Here is a 19843-nt window from a genome sequence, read left to right on the forward strand (position 1 = left end):
GTGTGTGTGTGTGTGTGTTTTTGTGTGTGTGTGTGTGTGTGTGTGTGTGTGTGTGTGTGTGTGTGTGTGTGTGTGTGTGTGTGCGTGTGCGTGTGTGTGTGTGTGTGCCTGCGTGCATGTGCGTGTGTGTGAGAGGGACAGATATGGTGTTGATAAGCACTGAGCGTGGTGGAAACTCATATACGCAGGAAGTGCTATTGTTGGATCTGTGGGAAATATCAGAGATTTTGAATGAAGAGGAATCTGCGCAGCATCAGATCGCAGGCACCGTTTGTGGCGTCTAATTCCATCTCCAACTTCATCATGTCAACTTTGTCATTAAGAATGACTTTAAAGGGCTAGATAAATAAAATAAAGACAACTTTAAGTATCTTACCATAGTAAGGCAGGCATCCTTTGAAAAACCCGATGGAAACATCCATGAAGATTTCAAAAACATCACCTTTCCAGCTGTTAAGACGTGACGTAATGACCCTTTTAAAATATTATTTCCGGGTCCAAGCCGGTCCAAGCCTTGTATTTGTGTTATGTAAGACTTAACAGCCGGATAGGCTACCCCGCGTCACCAACACCCATAACCCTATACATTGTGATTTTTAGGCAATTAAATCAATCAGAGAAGCAATTATAAGGGAAACACGATTAACTTTGGCAATATGGCAACTAGCTTTCGCAACTAAAATAGTATCAAAATTCAGAAAGTGTCATTAATTTATTAACACTTTTTCATGCCATGCTTCTGCTTACAGTGTGTTATCTGTTTGTGTTCAATCTCTCTAGTGCACTCAGCCCATAATGCAGAAAAGATGTTGCGCATTGGTCGAGGTTGATCGCACAAACCGACTGAAGACTGATTGTTGTGGGGGGACATCCACAAACCCTTTTAAAAGCACACACACACACACACACACACACACACACACACACACACACACACACACACACACACACACACACACACACACACACACACACACACACACACACACACACACACACACAGCCACTAATGTAGTGGCGGTGTCCTAGACAGCTTTTCCGGAAACATGCCATTTCCTGTGGTGCTACTGCAGGTCTCTGTCCATAAGGCTGATGACTCCCTGGGGCCACTGGCTACTTTACGCTGCTCATATGGACCTATCTACTGTTGCATGACAGACCCCACAAACACACATCCTCACATGCACACTTTAGCACTCACACACAAATTCAAACACAAGCAGACACTAGTCCCAGGCAAGCTTTCTCATTGAGTTTGCATTATCTCAGTGTAATGGTGATTTGCGTGGTACATAGAGGCTATGCTAATATGCGGTATTATCTCCTGTTTGACTCTCTCAACATACAGCTATGGAAGTATTTTAATTTTCCTCTCCGCCCGATCAGTCTTTTGACAGTGGGCATGAAGAATAGAGGAGAGAGACAGAGAGACTGAATAGCCTGCAGCTTACTCTCTATCCCTTCTTTACAATTTAATGAGATAAATTAGTCTTTAATTAAACTTTAGGAGGAAGAGGGGGACCAGGAGTAACGAAGAGACCAGTGATGGATGAGATTTGGTTTACAGAGAATAAGTCACTTTGCTCTATAGATTTTGCTCTCTCATTAGCCTTCTGGCTTCTACTGTATGTATGCTGCAAGGACAAATAGAAGGAATCTACCTTCAGGCTACCGTCCTGCCCATCCTGTCAGTCAACCTACACATTTCTCTACAACCTGCCCCCTTCTCTCCAGCTGTTCTTGTCCACCCCTTTCTGACTTGCTCCATCTGTACTGCTCACATAAGATTTAAGTACAAACATGTCATGTCCCTTACCCAGCACATGCACACAAACCTTAAACCCAACCCCTCCTCCCATCCAAACACACCACTAGCCATAGTAGACAATTAGACCTATTTCTTAGCCTTAATTACCATTTTAATTAGCAAGGCTGTAAGAATGAATACTCTGACAGCATATGGCCAAGGGTGCAAAATCATAATCCTATCACAGTGTTATTTATTCCCTCCCAGTTCCAGGGGCTGTTCCAACATGCTGGTCTAATTACTATTGCTGGGGGTGGGGACAGGGAGCCAAGCGCAGTAAAAACAATAACAATGCTAATGCTGAAGGGAATGCTAGGCTAGGCCTACACCAAATTCTAAATGCACTCTTTCTCAATAGGGAGCAGGGTTTTCTAAAAAATAAAAAAATAAACACAAAGAGGGACATGGGAAATAAGAGAGAATTAAGAAATGTCCTCTCTTTTGTAATGAGGTTTTTTTTTTTAATGAAAGAGGCAGGAAACTGAATTGAAACATCTGCTCCAGTGAGTGCCTATTCAAATGAAATATGAAAAGCTGGTGCTTGTTTGTGATGTCATGGGGAAGGGAGATGGAGGAGAACAGAAACACAGAGGCGAATGGCTTTCTTAAATAACATCATTATTTATTGCATGTGTCTATAAAGAATCAATACAACCTAAAGCAATGAACTAAGTTTAAATTATCATCTCTTAGTAGCATCACAATAAGCAAAATATGAAATATTTACAATGAAAGACACAGCAAGAGAAGCCCATATCATAACCTTTAGATGCTGAATAAAAACTTGAAACATTATCCAAATGCAAAACACTGCTCAAAACACCAAGAGGCTCGATAAGCAAAAAACAAACACAAAGAAGTTTTCATTTCAAATTTGGAGGAAAAAAAAATGTACAAACAGCATAAATCTGATTTTAAAGTTTAACAAACATTATCAACAGTATTTATACATTTGGTACGTCTTTGTAAACTAATTTTCAAAAGTGTAAATATTGCATATATGCCATTTGTGTTGTACCTAAGTAACAAGAAGTAATTATGTCAAGTATTAATGATTTCTCTTAAAATCTTTTTTTTTTTTTTTTGCAGAATTACAGCATTAGAAAATGTCCTCGTAGTGGCATCCGTTTCACAAGACTATCCCATGACAGTTAAAAAAAAAAAAAATCAAAGCCAAACTATACTGGTTAGCATATAACTTAATTAGTGCTTTTGTTGTATCAGAAAGTTCACTCAAACACATATGTACAGTACAAACAACATAAGTTATTTAACTTAACATCTCTCAAAGTTTCTCAGCGTTTGCTTAAATGTAATTCTCTGTAACACCGCACTATTTACAGTATATAGGCAACGGTTAAGTACCAGTGAATTCAGATAAATAAAGAGATACTTTGTTGCTTTAATTCGGCTTGTATCTGCATCATAGTTTTCACTCAGTACCTCTGCATGTTTCATTGTTGCTGTTGCAGTTGCTGTGGTGTTTGTTGGGTTGTGTGTTCCCAAGCTTGGAACACAGCATGTACTACATTCACTGTGTCTTGTGTTACAATCTAAAAAGTTTGTAAGTGCAAGACCATGTATTCGCTCCGGCGTGTACCGTCTGGCTCTCTCGCAGCTCAATCGCGCTATCGAGCAGCTCATCGAACAGCCAGTGACACTGTATTTTGCATTCGCGACATTGCCCAGCTCTGCCCGCACCTGCTAGCCAACCGCATGGTGTGACAGAACTCCGCAACGAGGCATCACGTGAGAAAATGTAAGGTTCTAAGCTGTCCAGTTACTCTGTAAAAATAACTTCAAACATTCATGTCCCCATCCCCTTTTCCTGACAGGTCATAACTTCCTGCAGGCTGTGCCAGATATCACAGGTGAACAGTGGCTGAGTAGGTAAATTGTATAAAGGTGCTGAGACTAGGGCTCAGGCAGGCCACAGATCTGGTGGTCAGGTCCAGCTGGATCTGGTTAATGCTTCACTGTTTGGATGTTTAACACCTGCATGCGTGTGTGTGATGCAATGCAATGCCAGGTATTCCTCTAAAGTCCTCTGGGGATTCTGTTAGTGTATGAATCCTCCATCTTAGGCATATTAATAAATATATTACTCTGGATATTTAATACATAATCTTGTCATAAATGTAAAGCGGAGAGAGAAGGAAACTTAATCTCAGAGAGGCTGTCGCTCTGATGAACATTCAGTCTGTAAGATGATCAGTTAAATCTTTGATATACTGCGTGACTATAGGTCCAAAACGAAAGGTCCATCAGATGGGGCCTGATGATTTCAGTAAGGCTTTGGATTGGTGATTTTATTTTTTCATTTCAACATTCACCTCTGAAAATAAATATTTTATATATATTTTTACTGTGTAAATTGGTACCAACCTGGTTGTTGCTGAGGTAGGTTTTTTTGTTTGAGCAATTGTTAACTTTGATTTTTAAATATGTTCATAAATGCCACCTCTTTTTGCAGTACAATCAGTAAATAAACACACACACACACACATGCACACACACACACACACACACACACACGCACGCACACACACACACATACGCACGCACGCGCGCACACGCGCACACGCGCACACGCACAATGAAATGCATACATACATGATAAATAAATAAATATATGTAATCTGTGTGCGTGAAAGTTTTTTTGCGTATGTGTGAGTGTGTGTGTGTGTGTGTGTGTGTGTGTGTGTGTGTGTGTGTGTGTGTGTGTGTGTGTGTGCGCGCACACTATGCTCTCCAGGTTTGGTTCACAGGTTTTCAGGTGAGGGTATCTGGCAACTATTGGCCGCAGCCAACAGATGACGAGCTGAAAGTGTATGAATGGCAATAATAATATTAATAATAAGTAAAATAACAATATACTGCAGAATAATTTTTGCAGGCCTATGCGCAGAGATAAAAAGTTGCCTATCTATTGTAAGAGTTAATAGTCCGTTTAAGTTCTTGCTATTTTTTTAAGTAATCTAGTACAGCAGCAGCGATGGCGCCTGAATGTTTTGGTGCCGAGAAAAGCAGAGGGAGGATTTGGGGCAAGGGTCAAGTGTCCGTGTTGCCATGGTGATGGCTGTCCCTGTGACCCTCGAAGGCGGCATGGAGGTCAAAGGACATCGACTGCAGCGCATGGTCCAGCTGTCGCTGTGGCGACCTCGTCACTTGGCTGCAGTGAAATCCTGCGTTCACAGGAAAAGGAGGGAGGGGGTTGGGGGACCCAGCAGCCTTCATTCTAAAAGAAGAAGAAAACACAAGTGAGTTTTTCTTGCCCTGTGATTTACAGACATTAAGTTTAATCTGACTGAATGAGATTTCTTGGTCAATACTCCCTTCAGAAACTTAATTTAAGTGTGCACATATACAGTATATGTGATTTATTACGTAGGATGGGCCAATAGAGGAAGAGGGGAGTTCAAACGGATAAACCCACTCTGTTACCAAGTAAGGAATACATGCTTTTCAAGCAGCCTGTCTTTGAGTGTGTGTGTGTGTGTGTGTGTGTAGCGTGTCTCAGCTGGTAGAAACTGAAGTGGCAGGTGCTTTCACGGCAGCGGAAAAACAGAGTGGCATTTAGCACTGTGCAGCTGACACAGGGCAGTCTCCAATGACAGCAAAGGGACAGCAACAACACTCCCACACACTGACAAACACACACCCAGGTATTCTTGATTGCATGCAACTGAAGTCAAATAAACAAAAAAAGGCCGAATTCACTCCCCCCAAAACACACACACAAACACCACAGCAGTGTATTTTCACATACTATAAACCTGGATTTTCAAAATGTGTCCCTTTTCTCCCAGTGGAAAGCTGTGCTGACCCTTGCCCCGGTGTACTTGTTTGTGAGGTTTCATTTGCATGCGGAGCTATCAAATGGGAGCGGAAGTCTTGGCTCGCTCACACACTCACACACACTCACACACACACGTGCACACACGCACACGCACGCATAGGCACACACAGGCACACAAGCTTACCCTCTGCATTTCTTCCCTTGTTCGCTGTCTCCTCTCCCTCTTCCCCAGCCATGAACAAGAGCTGTTTTCACAAAGCTGGATGTGATGGTCATTCTCTAAGACAAACCTTTCATTCAGAGTCCTCACTGTTACCCCCTCCTCAACTGCCCACCATAAACACACACACACACATGCATGCGCACGCACACGCACACGCACACGCACTCGCACACAAACACAAACATCTGTTCTCTCACTTTTGCCTATAATCGTTGTAAAGGAAAATTAGAGGCTAATTTCATATTTAAAGCTTTGTACATTTGACACAACCCTTACTGATGATCAAAACATCACAGAGGGTTAAAACCCTTTTGAATAGTTTGATGCATTTCCACAGATACAAGAATACAGAGCCACGGAGTTCATTTGAAAGATAAAAATAATTGATTTTCCTCCTGAGGCCACCTGTGCTGGCTGAGCTCTATCTCTTCATTGCAAGGGTGTCAGAGAAAGGAGAAAAAAAGAAACACCGGGGGTTGGTAGGGTGGAAAAACCACAGTAACAGAATCAACCTGACAGATAGGAACGGGAATGCAGTGAAGTCATGGGACCGACGGTCCATAACAATGTGTTTGTGTGTGTGTGTGTGTGTGTGTGTGTGTGTGTGTGTGTGTGTGTGTGTGTGTGTGTGTGTGTGTGTGTGTGTGTGTGTGTGTGTGTGTGTGTGTGTGTTTCTGGAGGGGCTGGGCCAGTCAGTGGCCTGTAGAGACAGACACTTGGGTGAGAATGACTGAGATCTGCTGGTAAGGAGAGTTGAATCACTAACGGCTCAGTTTAGCAACCAGGTGTCGCCGTGTACATCAGCACTTAACATTAAACAAATTATTATTATTAGTGTATGAACAATTGTGCAACAGGGGCATGTGGCGTACACACACACACACACACACACACACACACACAGACACACACACACACACACAGGAGAATAGTGTGGGTGGGCAGGGAGACTTGGGGAGGGGGTGTTTTTGAGAGATGGGGACAGTGGTCCAGCGGGGGAATGAACCCAATGGCTCCTACCCCTCCTCTTTTTTCAAGCGCATACACACACCCATCCACCCCTCCCAACAACCCACGTCTGTGCCCCCTGTCCCAGCCCACACACACACACACACACACACACGAACACACACGCACACACAAGCTCTGTTCATTATTTATTTAGTTCTCACAGGCTAAATTTAACTGTGGCCCATTCAGGACTAGGAAACACACTCAGGCATGTATTAGCAGCCTCTCTGGTGCTTCAGCGGCAGAGTAAACATGTCTCCATGTCTGTTGATGCTTCGCCTGCTTGAGTAGTTCTGTGTGGTTGCAGAGGTAAATTAGTTTTTCGGGGAAATGCTCCAACTGTATTTCTGAGCAAGAAAGGAAGAGGATCTGGGTTTTCTTTTTTATTGCAGGTACGCTTGAAATTAGCCCCTGCAAACAACAAACCCGATGTTGTGAGCAGGTTTCCTCCCACAGATCAGCAGGCTCAGATCTGCTCTGTTTACATTCCTGCCCTGCAGGCTCCTCCCTGATCTACAGCAGTGCTCAGCCAAACAAACACCACCGACTCTTCACCTCTGACCCCCACACCTCTGTCTGACCAACAAAACAAAAACAACAACCACTGTTAAATCGGTTATTCTGCTGACTCATTATCTCCACCAAGGATGTCTTTTTGTTCAGTTTGTTTTTCTGTTTGTTTGTCAGCAGGATAACAGAAAAAACGACGAACCCAATTTTCATGAAACTTAGTGGAATGTATCGCTTTTGTTAACAATTCAAAATAGGGCCTTTGGCCTTGGTGGAGGTCTGCACTCTCAAAGTGCCCTTGTTCTTATTGCTGTAATCATCTCCATTTAAACTCAAAACCTTTGTTATTTGAAGATGCACAACGCACAGAAGACTGATGGATGCATTGTGCAGGAGAGCATTGCACATTGACTTCTCATGTTTTTAGACCCCTCTTTTAAACTTGATGCATCAGGAGTTGCATTTAACACATTTTTACTCAATTAAACAATTGCGTCTATACCTTAATACAGTGTTGGGGTCCAGAGAGATAGTGTATGAGAGCGTATGATAAACTGGACTTTTTAATGAATGAAAAACTTCAAATCGGCCAGAAGCCAGTAGACTGAGCTTACCTGGTGTGTGGGTGTGTGTGTGTGTGTGTGTGTGTGTGTGTGTGTGTGTGTGTAAATACTACATAGCATGTGTACTCATGTCACAGACAGAAGCTCTATCTCTTCCCCATCCTCTAGACTAAACAAGCTACTCAACATTGTCTAATCCTGAAGTGAATGTAATCCTTCTTACCTCCAAGCTAAATTGAGGATATGGTAGGTTGACTTTGTTTTTATCTAGCGTTGGTACATCCCGCCCTACTTTACTCCAAGAGTTATGTATCCTGAGTTATGGCCAGGAGTGCTGTGTGTGTGTGTGTGCGTGCTTGTGCGCGTGCGTGCGTGCATGCATGCGTGCGTGCGTGCGTGTGTGTGTATGTGTGTGTGTGTGTGCCTGTAGGGGAAGGGTGTACAGAGCAGGTGAGGAGGACAAAGACTGTATGTTTCTCAAGTCAAGTGTAGTCAAATAATGGTTTGCAGAGTTAAATGAACTAAGCTATTTGACTGAACAAATCAAACCTGTTATGTATAAGCACAGTGCACTTTCTACAGTACCTAATGTGGTAACAATATGCACACAAACTCACTGCATTTGTAAGCTATTATCAAATATCAAACCTGAAAGACAGATATGCTAATTCAGTTCCTTTTGCATTAAAAAGGTTAATTTTTTTTAAGGCAGCTCTTCCTGACTTCCCCATCAGGCCATGAACACACCACAACAATCAATATTTCGAGAACTGCGGCTATTAGTATTATTTTGATTTCCAGCTAATCTGGCAAGGATTTTCTCAATTAATCGACTAATTGATTGGTCTACAAAATGCCACAAAATAGTAAATGTTTTCAAATGTCTTGCTTCATCAGACCAACAGACCAAAACAATTCAATGATATAACACACAATATAACCTCACATTTGTGAAGCTTAAACCACCAACCGCTTGAAAATTTACTAGCAACTTGGTTGTCGAAATAGCTGCTGATTAATTTTCTGTAATCCATTACTTGTTGCAGCTCTAGACATTACACATCAATCCTTCAAACCAGTTTGCTAATAGTTGTGTTATTGTTGTTGGCAGTGTGAGATAAATCCAGCAGCAAGAGGAGTACAAGTCTTTTGGCTCTGATCAGATATGATTAGCTAATTGTTTAATGCATCGTTAGACAATCTTTTATGGCCCCTAGTGTGAAAAGCCAATCAGAGACAGTCTACTGAGGTCAGATAAGAACAGGAAACACACAAGGCTCAAACGCACCGCTGTGCAGAAGGTGTGTGTGTGTCTGCGGGGGAGGAGGGGGAGTTGGATCACATGATTTCTGAAAAACAGAAACCAATGCCTGGAGAGTAGAAGGGGAGAAAGGGGGAGGAGGATGCAGAGGAGAAGGGAGGTGGGGCGTGGCGTGGCGGTGGTGATGGGGGGGTGTTGGCTTCTTGAAACTGCCTTGCCACACCCCCACCTTCTCCCTGTTGTTGTTGTGGCAGATGGTGGCCAGTCATTAGCGTATTGTCACTCTCCTCTGAAGGGCCAGATAACCAGTGAGCACTGCTTGGAAGGGCAGGTGCAAAACCCCTGACCCCCCCCCCCCCCCCCCCCCCCACACACACACACACACACACACACACATCTCTGCCATCTGCTGATGCCTGCGTATGTGTACATACACAGGAGAGGACACACACATACGGACGTGGAAATGTGTGTGTGTGCATTTGGGTTTTTAGGGCAGTCTGGACCCCAAATGAAAAAGCATAGTTCTCCCCTGTCTGCACCCAATGCTGCTTTTATCCAGAGACAGAGAGGAACATTAGATAGATGAGGACAGAAGTGAGAAAAGAAGGTGAAAGGAGGATGATAAAGCAGTTCTTATTGAGAAAAAGAGAAGTGGAAGGAGAGATTTACTCTAAAAAGGAGAGGTAAGATGAATGAGAGTGAGAAGTTGTAGAAATAGTATGCAAGCCTCCTGGTTTTGTTCTTGCCCCAGAGACAGAGGTGAGTGTGTGGATTTCTGGAAATGTCCCTATGGCAATATCCCTCCCCCTGCTCAGACTCTCTCGCACACACAGTGCTAGTTCAAAGGTCAAGAAACTGACATTGTCCACAGGGCCAGAAGGCGTGCACTGAAAGCTAAACAGCCCTCTCCTCTGCCCCATTGCTTCCCGTGTCCCTGCACGTCATCGGAGGCCTAAACCCAAACAACAACAGTGAAAAACCTCCATATACAAACACGCACGAAATTCCCCTAACTCGGTGATAACAAGAGTATGCGGTAAAGCTTGTCATCTTGTACTCAATAGTCATGCCCTCTTCTTCATACATACACACAGGTGACTGAAGTGTTTTTTTGAGTTTTGATGAGAGTATCAATCAGTGCATTTACATGCTCATCAGTAACCTGAAAATGGTCACAAGCGGGGGAAACATGGCCGTTTTTTGGACAGAATTACGACAGAAACGGGACTTCTTGGTTACTTTCCATGGCCAAGTCCTACCTCGGCTTAAAGGTAAGGCTCTATTGTTGTTGTTTTGTTCTTCCTGGTTTATTCTATTTCCAGTTCAGAAACCACTTCTGCGGATGGGGAGGGGGGAGTTATAACCCCTGGCGCATGTGCAGAGCGGAAACCCAATATTCCTCCAGTTAAGCTGTTTACATGCATGAATATGAGAACTCCAATTTTGTGGACCTGTGTGGACCATGAATGGAGCGCGGACTGGTGGCTGGAGAGGTGCCATTTCATCTCCTGGGCACTGCCGAGGTGCTGTTGGGCAAGGCACTGAACCCCCAACTTCTCGGAGCGCTGAGCTATTGGCAGCCCCTCCGCTCTGACATCTCTCCATTAATTGCATGTATATAGGTCCTGTTTGTGCATGTGTGTATTTCGGGCCTGTGTGTGTGTAACCTGTATAATAATAATAACAGAGTGAAAAATTGAATTTCCCTTTCCCTTTATCTTCTTTGAGAAACCAGAGTTTTGCCTTAATCTGAATATAATCAGGTTTTTAAACTGCATGTTAACGCACTGAATGACTAGCCACACTGGTCATATCCCTGATCAGAGCGCCAAGTCATCCACTATTATGTACAAGGGTATTTGTTTGTTAGGGAGGGCTTATGTAACCAAGATACATCAGCAAAGGCCTACTCTTACCGGAATGACACTGATCTCTATCTGTTTCTGCATGTCTTTTCTTTCTTTCCTTGTTAGTCCTCCCCCTCACTAACTCTTCCTCCCACCAGCTCAATTGTCTATTTTGTTGTACATGAAAAACAAAACAAGTCATCCATCCTTCACCATTGTTCCTCCACCTCCCTCCTCCCCTGCTCTCGTAACCTTGGACAAACGTCTCCACATTGGTACAAAAAATCAATATTGAATAAAGTGATTGGACAATAGGTGTGAGGATTCACAGGTATGTGTATGGTATGTGCCTGTTAAAAGTTATATGTGTTTGTACAAAACATTATCGAACGTCCCCTCCTGGGTAAAACTGTTTCATTAGTTTGTGAAGTTGCTCACAGTGAAAAAAACAAAAAGGATCCTCCAAACCGCCCACACCCCCACCCATCCCACCAGGTTAGAAAAACAAGAGAGCATTCACCTCTCCCAGCAACCTTTGCACACTGCCCACATTCCAGTCCTGAAACCCAGTACCTGACAATTGATAAACAACTGACTCACTTGTTTTTCTGGGGAACCCAATGACTTGCACCAAGCCCCACACTGGCTGTGCTCACAGCATGCAAGCGAGCAGAGACAGAGACAAAGAGAGACAACTTGGTTGTGAAACCACAAACAGCAATTAAACTATTGTATTTCACCATTAAGAACACTGCCTCCTGACTCACAACGATCCAAATACCCTGTATTTTCTTTTTCGAACAACAGCAACTTCTGACGTGCCCCTGCTAGGTCATCTATTCCTGTAAATAATCCCTGGCATTTAGAGATGCATAAAAAGTCACGGAAGCAACAGTGAGAAAAATGGGGTGAAAGATAATATTTTGATGTTCCTTTCTACCAAGACACTTAAGCATAAGGATTTCATGGCTTATTTAAACGAATACAGGCCTTATAAGCTACAAAAACACTGATTAAAGTGGAAATAAAGATGTATTTTTGTCTGTTCTAGATACTTCCGTGAGGGCATCATGTGTAGTGCTGCATGCGTCACTGGATCGGACTAGATGTTTTTTGAAATACTGACGTGGAATAAAACTGCGTCACTGAGGGGAGACCAGAGCATACCATTCACACAAACACACAGCAGCAGCAGCAGCAGCAAGCAAGCCAGATTAAAATATACCAAGTCCGGCCATCATTTTCAAAATAAGATGGTTGCAAATTAGAAATGTATTTGAGTCTAGCGACTGAGTGAATAGAAAAACAGTTGCGGTTTCCCTTTTAAGGACATCAACAGCCATGGAGTGCAAAAGCAGCATACGCCTGAGAGTTTCTTGTGGTTTTGCACACTTCAATGCTTTTACTTTTTTATTTCTAAGCTTTTATTTGGAAGAAAACACCCTTGTGCTTCTGCTCTAGTATCTCTATACAGTTTGAAGCAGATCAAAATCCGAGCAAACAGCCCTCATCATCATCGAATAGCCTTGAGATTTGTCAATGTGTCATGGGTGTGACGAGTAGGTGACTAATCCTATCTACACATCACAGCCTACACCCAACAGCAATGTTCATAACAACTTTATTTTCCTCGGCTCCCGGAGCTTGCCTTCACAGACTGAAAACTGCTATTCTAGCACACGTGTCAGTATGGTAATGTAAAACGGATGAAGCTAAATGATAAACACCGTTTGCTACATTTGATTATAACACTATAGGATGTTATTTGGGCTGATAATGGTCAGTGCCTTTACCTCTAATTTGAACAGCAGTCATAAACTACATAGTACTGTGATATTTTGGCTGAAATGAAAGGACAAGGTTATAATATAGCTGTCTAGAAAAATAACAAACATTGTGTGCCTCCTTTTAGTAGTCAGTGGGTTAAATGGTCCTTAGTAAGTGTTAAACACATACAGTAGGCTCAGTTGCAGACATACAATGAAGCTGTTTGTTTTTAGCATGCTCTCTAAAAGATAATCGTTATTCTCAACTTTGGAATGAAAATGAGCTCTGAAGTGCTGCTTAGCAACGAGTAACCATCTCTGCAGAGTACGCAGTAGCCCTGAGGCGGATCTCTATCCTACTCCTAAGCCTTGACACCACACCCTTCATGAATGAACCTCCTGAATGAATGAGTTTGTGTGACATATATGGAAACACTCACCTTTCACAGCAGCAGCAGTCTCCTTGAATCCCATGCTGGCATAAGGGCTAGTGTTGAAACCATCCAGGCCCCCCTTGCATCCACATGCTGTCGTCTTGAATCTCAGGAGTCCGTCACAGCCCCCTAACCTGCATCCTCCAAGGTTTCCCTCCATCAAGTTTAAGGCAATGTAGTTAAGTCCATTTTGATAACCAGCTGACATCTCCCTGCACATGGGGCTGTTGCTGCTATAGTCCTCATCAAAACCCTCAGAATTGCAGACAGTGTGAGATACATTCTCCACAGAGGCAGAGCTGTGCCGTTTGGTATCATGGGCAAAGGATGGGCACACTGGTGTGACCGTGGTAGTGGAGGAGAAGGTCTCAGAACTGTGCCGCCGTCGCCCCTGAGGGTCCGCCCGAATCACTTTGGCCCCCCTGTGTGGATCCACAACGGTAACAGATAATGAAGGACCGCCCAAGAGAAAAGAGTCCACTGGCACAGGGGGCACCCCATCCACAATACTGTTATCAAGGCTGAGTCTCTGGACACAGGCAGTAGGGCTGGTGGGGGCATCATCAGTTGTGCAGAGAGCAGGTAGAGGGGCAGAAGGACTGAAAGTCATCTCTGTGTAGTCATCCTTGACTGGAGCAGGCTGACACCCCAGACCCACCTGCTGTTGAAGAGGATATTCCTCTACCATCCCCCTCTCCTCTGCTTGTCTCACCATGCCTTTTCTCTCTTCTCCCTTCTCGCCTCCCTGCACATTCTGCTGGGCGTTCACCAGACTAGGGCTAGTCAAGACTTCAGGCGTGTGGTTTAGGCACGCTGCAGGGGGGGAACCCCCAGGTTGGAGGGAGCCAAGGTGACCCGGGGAGCTGACATCAACATTAGCATAGTCTGAGAGTGGCAGGGATCCCCTCTCTGCACACATTAAACTCACAGAGGACCCAGAGTTTTCTGACACTGTGGATGGCAGCGTGTCACAAGGAGCACTACTAAAGTCTATGTTGATGTATTCTCCAGGGCTGCGTGGTTCTGAGGGAAGTGGGTGTTCGCTCATACATGGTAGCGTTCTGAGGGATTCCAGAGCCAGGCGGGTGGGCCGACACACCCTACTCCGGTGTACCAGACCTCCATCTACCCTAGCCACTCTGAGAGGAGCTAGGGCAGAAGAAGGGGTACTTGGTGTTCCGGGAGAACTGCTGGCCACAGAGTCTCCTGGAGAGACAGGACAATAGTTGGACTCCTCTTCTATCCGCTGTCTCTGTAAACTCATCACCACATACTGGTCTTTGTCTGTGGACCCATTGCGCTGCAACTGGCCTTTAAGTGAGCGTGGTAGAGAGCTATACGAATAAGGCTGTCTGTGATGGTACTGGGGGTGGGGATCTGCCCCTGTAGGACTGAGGATGTAGTCTGGGGGTGTGAAAGACACTGGAGGATCAACAGGAGACATGTTCAGGTACTCTCCATTGGTAAGCTTTCCATCAGTGCTCTCCACTGACATCTTGGTTCCGCACCACATCCGCATATAGCCACTGTCCTCCAGAGAAACACTCCCAGGGGAGTCTGTGTGTGGGGCCGGCCCCACTGAAGAGTGTGAACGGGGGTTGATGATCTGCTTTGGAGCAGAAACACACATGGGGCTCATGGGCATGTAGGGGTCATGCTTGGACCCTGGTGTCTGGTTTGCCGCGCCTGGCATCATGGGCATATAGCCACTGTCACCATGGTGATTGCTAACACTGATCTGAACGTCCCTGTAATCCTCAGGATAGAGCCCTTTAGGGGAGGCAGTGTGACACCTGCGAGAAGACTGACTACCACTGGTGTAAGTGGCCCTCATAAGAGTATACTCGTCCAGGGAGGCTGAAGATACTTGAGGGGGACCCCTCTGCTGGCGCGGGGTAGTGAGGGAGTATGTGCGCTTTCGATAAGCCTTGTCAAGCTCCGGTAACCGGCGGTAGCCATTCTGTCGCTCCATCACCATGTAGCCTTCAAGCTCACTGCCGTCCCGGGAGGGGGGAGTGTCAGCTCTGAGGGACTCAGGAGTGTTACTACGGAGGGTGAGCGCTAGCCTCAGGTCCCGTGCGTCCGCGGGGCTAGAGCCATACTCCTCACATGATATAAAACCAGCATCACTGGGGGAGCCTGAGAAAGAGGCAGTGCAGCTGGAGGGGCGAGGAGCACTGCTATCTGGGCAGGAGGACATATTCCCTAGACTAGGGGTGCCTATGGGTGGGGAAGGAGACAGGGGCATAGACATGGACTTACTGTGCTGGAGGGAAGAAGATTCAAATGTCCGACAAGGGCGCATTGAAATGGTGTGAGATCTGCTCAGCATGGTCCTGCGGACCCCTGGACTCAGGGGGCTGCCAGTCACTGACATGGGGCGTGCCATGGTGCCATCGCCCTCGCTGGCCGTGCGTATTCGACATGAGGAAAATTTGCTCACAGGAGAAGTCATAGCCATGCTGTCAGTGCGCGACCGCCGGGGAAGCCCGGTCTGGCTAGGGGGGAGATTGTTCAGGTGCCTCCGTGTGGGCACAGAGATGGGGTTTGTACCAGAGGACTGGCTTTTGCTGCGCGGACGGAATTCCGACAGCTCCTTCATGGCTTTCATCGCCTCCAAGATAGTTTCGTGGATATTTTGCGCCACGACTGAATCATCAGCCTGCATCCAAAACTCCCCCGGACCCGTGGCTGCAGATCGACCAACCTCAATGAAGAAAAAGCTGTCAGAATGGCCGCACCTCCGGATATTCATCAGCTGTAAAATGACGGAGGCAACCTCCGAGTTAAGCTTCACAAAGCTGATAGTCCGACTGGAGAGACAGAGCCTGTACACTCCGGTCAAATTTCTGCTTTGTCCCAGACCTTTGGATTTCAGATTGACTTGCCATACCTCCTTGTAGGCGGCGGTAACCGGCGTTATTACACCGTAGCTCGCCTCGTCGAAGCCAACCAGCGAGGACGCAGAGTTGGACGCTGAGCCGTCGTATACTTTCCCCTCTGCCATTAAATCCGTTAGCACCCGGTACCAGCTTTCCTGTTCCTGCTCGTTTTCCGCCGCCACGGCAAAATACTCGTCCTTGGTATAAAGAGCAATAAGATATTTGTGTTTGGCGTCCGCTCTCTTGTTGATATTGAGACAGCAGTCCAGAGGAATAACTCTCTTCGCGGCCGATTTGTTTTTCCATTTTTTCTCGTTCTCGTAGTACTCCAGCCGGGCAGGGAAGCCTTCGGTCGGTTCCTTCAAAACAAAAAAGCGCTTGTGTCCGTGTTTCTGCTTCTTTAGGTATCCGGATTTCTTGATATTCTTCACGTTCGTAGTATTATTGGGCAATAACGGCTGATCTCCCGTGTTTGGCGGACTCGCCATTCTCGTGTCCTTCGTATCAGACACAATGCTCCTTTTCCTCGAGTTGCAAAAGAAACGACGCGATGTTTTTAATTTAATGCTCTATTTCCAGAGCCGGGTGTGCGAGCGTTCGTCTTCTCCCACAGCTGAGCAATAAATAACACATGTCTGCTAGTGTCCGGACTCAGGAGGGGGAACAACATGTGACGATCTACACATCCAACTCTGGTGTAAAAAAAAAAAAAAAAAAAAAAAAAGACTGGAAAGGAGGAGAAAAAAATACACACGCCGACAGTGGGCGGTGCGCACTCAGCTCATTGGGCTCATTGGTGGAAACGGGATGAATGCTGTTCAAAGGAGAGAGAGAGAGAGAGAGAGAGAGGCAGAGAGAGAGAGAGAAGGAAAAGCCCTCCTACTATCACTCTGCCCTCTTCCGACTCATTTGAGCGTAGTCAGTCAGGACTTTATTTATAGCAGCCCAGGTCCTGTGATCCAACATTCAACTGTGAAGATTTTTGCCAATCTAAATATACCAAATGGGAAAGTCATGACCTAAAAACCTACATAAGGGTAAATTAAGGACTTGAGGTGGATTATAAAATAAATTAGAACAAATACTAACCTGACTATATAAGGCATGTCTACACAGAGTCAAGGAGCAAAATAAAGCACGGTTTCTTTGATTAGTTTTATTTTCCTTTCATTCTTATACCTTGGTTGTTTTCTCCCCATAGCCAGTTCTCATTATGTTTTTCCCGAACCCATTGACCATATTTTAACATGTCTGTAGAGGGAGTCCTGGTAAACAAGCACCACCCAGTCGAGACTGCTCTGTGACAGGAATTTATTATTCCCTGTGCGTCGCAAAGGCAGAATAAAGTCCCGGTTTCAAACGGGATATTCCAGCTCCTCTTCTCTTTTCAGTCGTCAGATAAGGCATCAACGTGTTCATGATAAACAACTACAAGAATCGGGGAAGTGCAGATATAGTGCAGTGTGTTTTATTGCGTAACGCGTTCGCCCACTGCTTTATTCATGTTTGCCTGGAGCTCCCAGCATAGCTCTTCAGCTTCCGACTGCTTTATTTGTACATTTCTTTTCCCATTAAGAAACCGTGTAGGCTACGGCGGTGTGACATATTGCCTTATTCAGGATGACAGCATATGCTCCAAATAATTAAGGTTACAGCAGGTTAAAGCTTATCAACAAGAGATAACCCTCCCCCTGTCAGCGCAACAGAGGAATGACCCATATAAGGTTATATAAACCCCCCCCCCCCAAAAAAAAAAAAACATGATGACGCAAAAAAAAATTCTCCTGATCTTGATGCGTCAATGCAACGTGCGTAATGATGAAATGCGGTAGCCAGCTGGGCACCGTGTGATGTGGTGGCAATGAGAGTGTGTAACTGACAGCCAATAGTCTTTTACTTCCTGCGGGAATGAGATTCACGGCTTCCTGACCAATAGAGGCAAAACAGGCTGTGTGTCCTCGTAGTAAAATATGCAGGTCAAATGCAGATACAGTAAACGATGGCAGCCATAGACAGCAGTGAATCCTGAACTGTAATTAGATGGGGATTGATCTCCATTGCCACTCAAAGCATGGTATCTGTCAATAATCTGTCATATCACTGCAGTGCCACTTATTAATAGTCGCATGTCCCATGATTATACATGTTGAGGACTACCCCCACCCCTCTCTCTCTTTCTCTCTCTCTCTCTCTCTCTTTCTCTCTCTCTCTCTCTCTCTCTCACACACACACACACACACACACACACACCACTATATAACCCCGTTTTTCTTCCCACAGTGCTAGCTCAGCACCAAAACACCGTCCTTAGCAGCAAGGTCAATTACCATGCCCTGTGCAGGTCAATTATGCCACCAGAAGCAATGATTTGACTACTTCCACCATGATAAAAAAAAAAATCAAATCAGGCAACGACCTCTTTTGATCCGTCCCTCAAATAACCTTTAGCTTACAGATTTGATCCACGGGTGGTAATAAGATGAGCAGATTTTGTGTTCTGTTCAGTTGTTTTCTTTTCATTATTTGAGTGACTGTGTTTACCTCAGACTTGCCTAAAGTGCTATGAAGGCATATTGGTATAAATAGATGTAGCAGAGCTGGCAGCCAAAACCTCTAAGGCTCAGATATCTCCCTGTAGGATGAGGAGTGTTCCCTCTCTGTTGATATTAGATTTCCAACTTGACAGTCATGGGCTCGGATCTGAACGTTTACACTCTCCAATAACAACTGCTACAGAATGACTATTATTTGAATGTGATATTTTTGTGTAATTTTTACAATAGCTACAGTTGTTTAAACCTCTGATGAATGATGAACAGACTGTCCATGTAGGACGCATTTGAAGTCTATGACAGCTCTACTTGTATAATACCATGACCTGACACTGGAAAGATAAACAAATAATGAGTGGGGGTAGTGTGAAGTAAAAGCAGGGGCAGAAGGAGTGACTCTTTCTTTTCACATAACCCATGAAGCATAAGAAATGCAAATGAGCTGTCTATAAAATACCAATAAGGTGGGCGATTGTCCCATAAACATTGCTGCTTGCAAACTCAATCTGGTTGTGTCTGTGATACGTCCTTGCCCTTTTCTTAGGTAACTACATGAATATTTATCACCCTCCAATTTACACAGCATGGTGCATTAATTTACAAGTTAATTAAACGGCCAGCTGAAGCTGATTTACAACGCTTTAAATGGGCCCTTTCTTTACCGTCTCCTGGTATGAGCCCATTAGGTCTTTATAGGTTTATTTATTTAAGGGAGGATAGGGATATAACTTTAAGGCTGCATCCTCTCAAAACAGATTGGTTCTTTTTGCTTTTCGGATTTATTCCCTTGTGTAGTGCAAGTGAAGTTAATGCTACAATTTTAAATGTGAGCAAACAATCGAATAGGGTTAAATAATTAAATATAATACATTGTCTTAAAGAAGCACCAATTCAATATTCTGAAGAAAACAATTAGAAATGTGGTCTGAGATTGTCTCCACACAGGTTTTGACGGACCATTTCCCAATTCTCAAAATATGCATGTTTTTTGCACGGCCACACGCATTAACATGCACGCTCAGCACGCCATAATCCTTCTCTAATTTTACACAGCAAATATTTGTTTGCTGCTATATTAACACTCTGAATGGTGAGTACAGCTCCTTTAATTCACTCAGTAGCCTGTAGCTTTGAAGAAGTCTCATTTATTCTCATAATCTCATTTAGCCTCTTAAGGCCGGCCTT

The 19843-nt window shown here is 44.6% G+C and overlaps 1 protein-coding gene across 1 annotated transcript; it reads right to left on the minus strand.

Annotated features, from left to right (window-relative positions):
- Positions 1-2562: 2562 nt before the first annotated feature.
- Positions 2563-16776, minus strand: irs2b (insulin receptor substrate 2b). Its single transcript, XM_083922145.1, has 2 exons — positions 13231-16776; positions 2563-5045 (listed from the first exon to the last, which is right to left on the minus strand). Exons 1-2 carry the CDS (start codon positions 16592-16594, stop codon positions 5041-5043), a joined length of 3369 nt encoding a protein of 1122 aa, XP_083778271.1. The 5' UTR covers positions 16595-16776; the 3' UTR covers positions 2563-5040.
- Between the last annotated feature and the right edge of the window lie 3067 nt (positions 16777-19843).

This window comes from Echiichthys vipera, assembly GCF_963691815.1.
Source record: "Echiichthys vipera genome assembly, chromosome: 10".
Classification (NCBI taxonomy): domain Eukaryota; kingdom Metazoa; phylum Chordata; class Actinopteri; order Perciformes; family Trachinidae; genus Echiichthys; species Echiichthys vipera.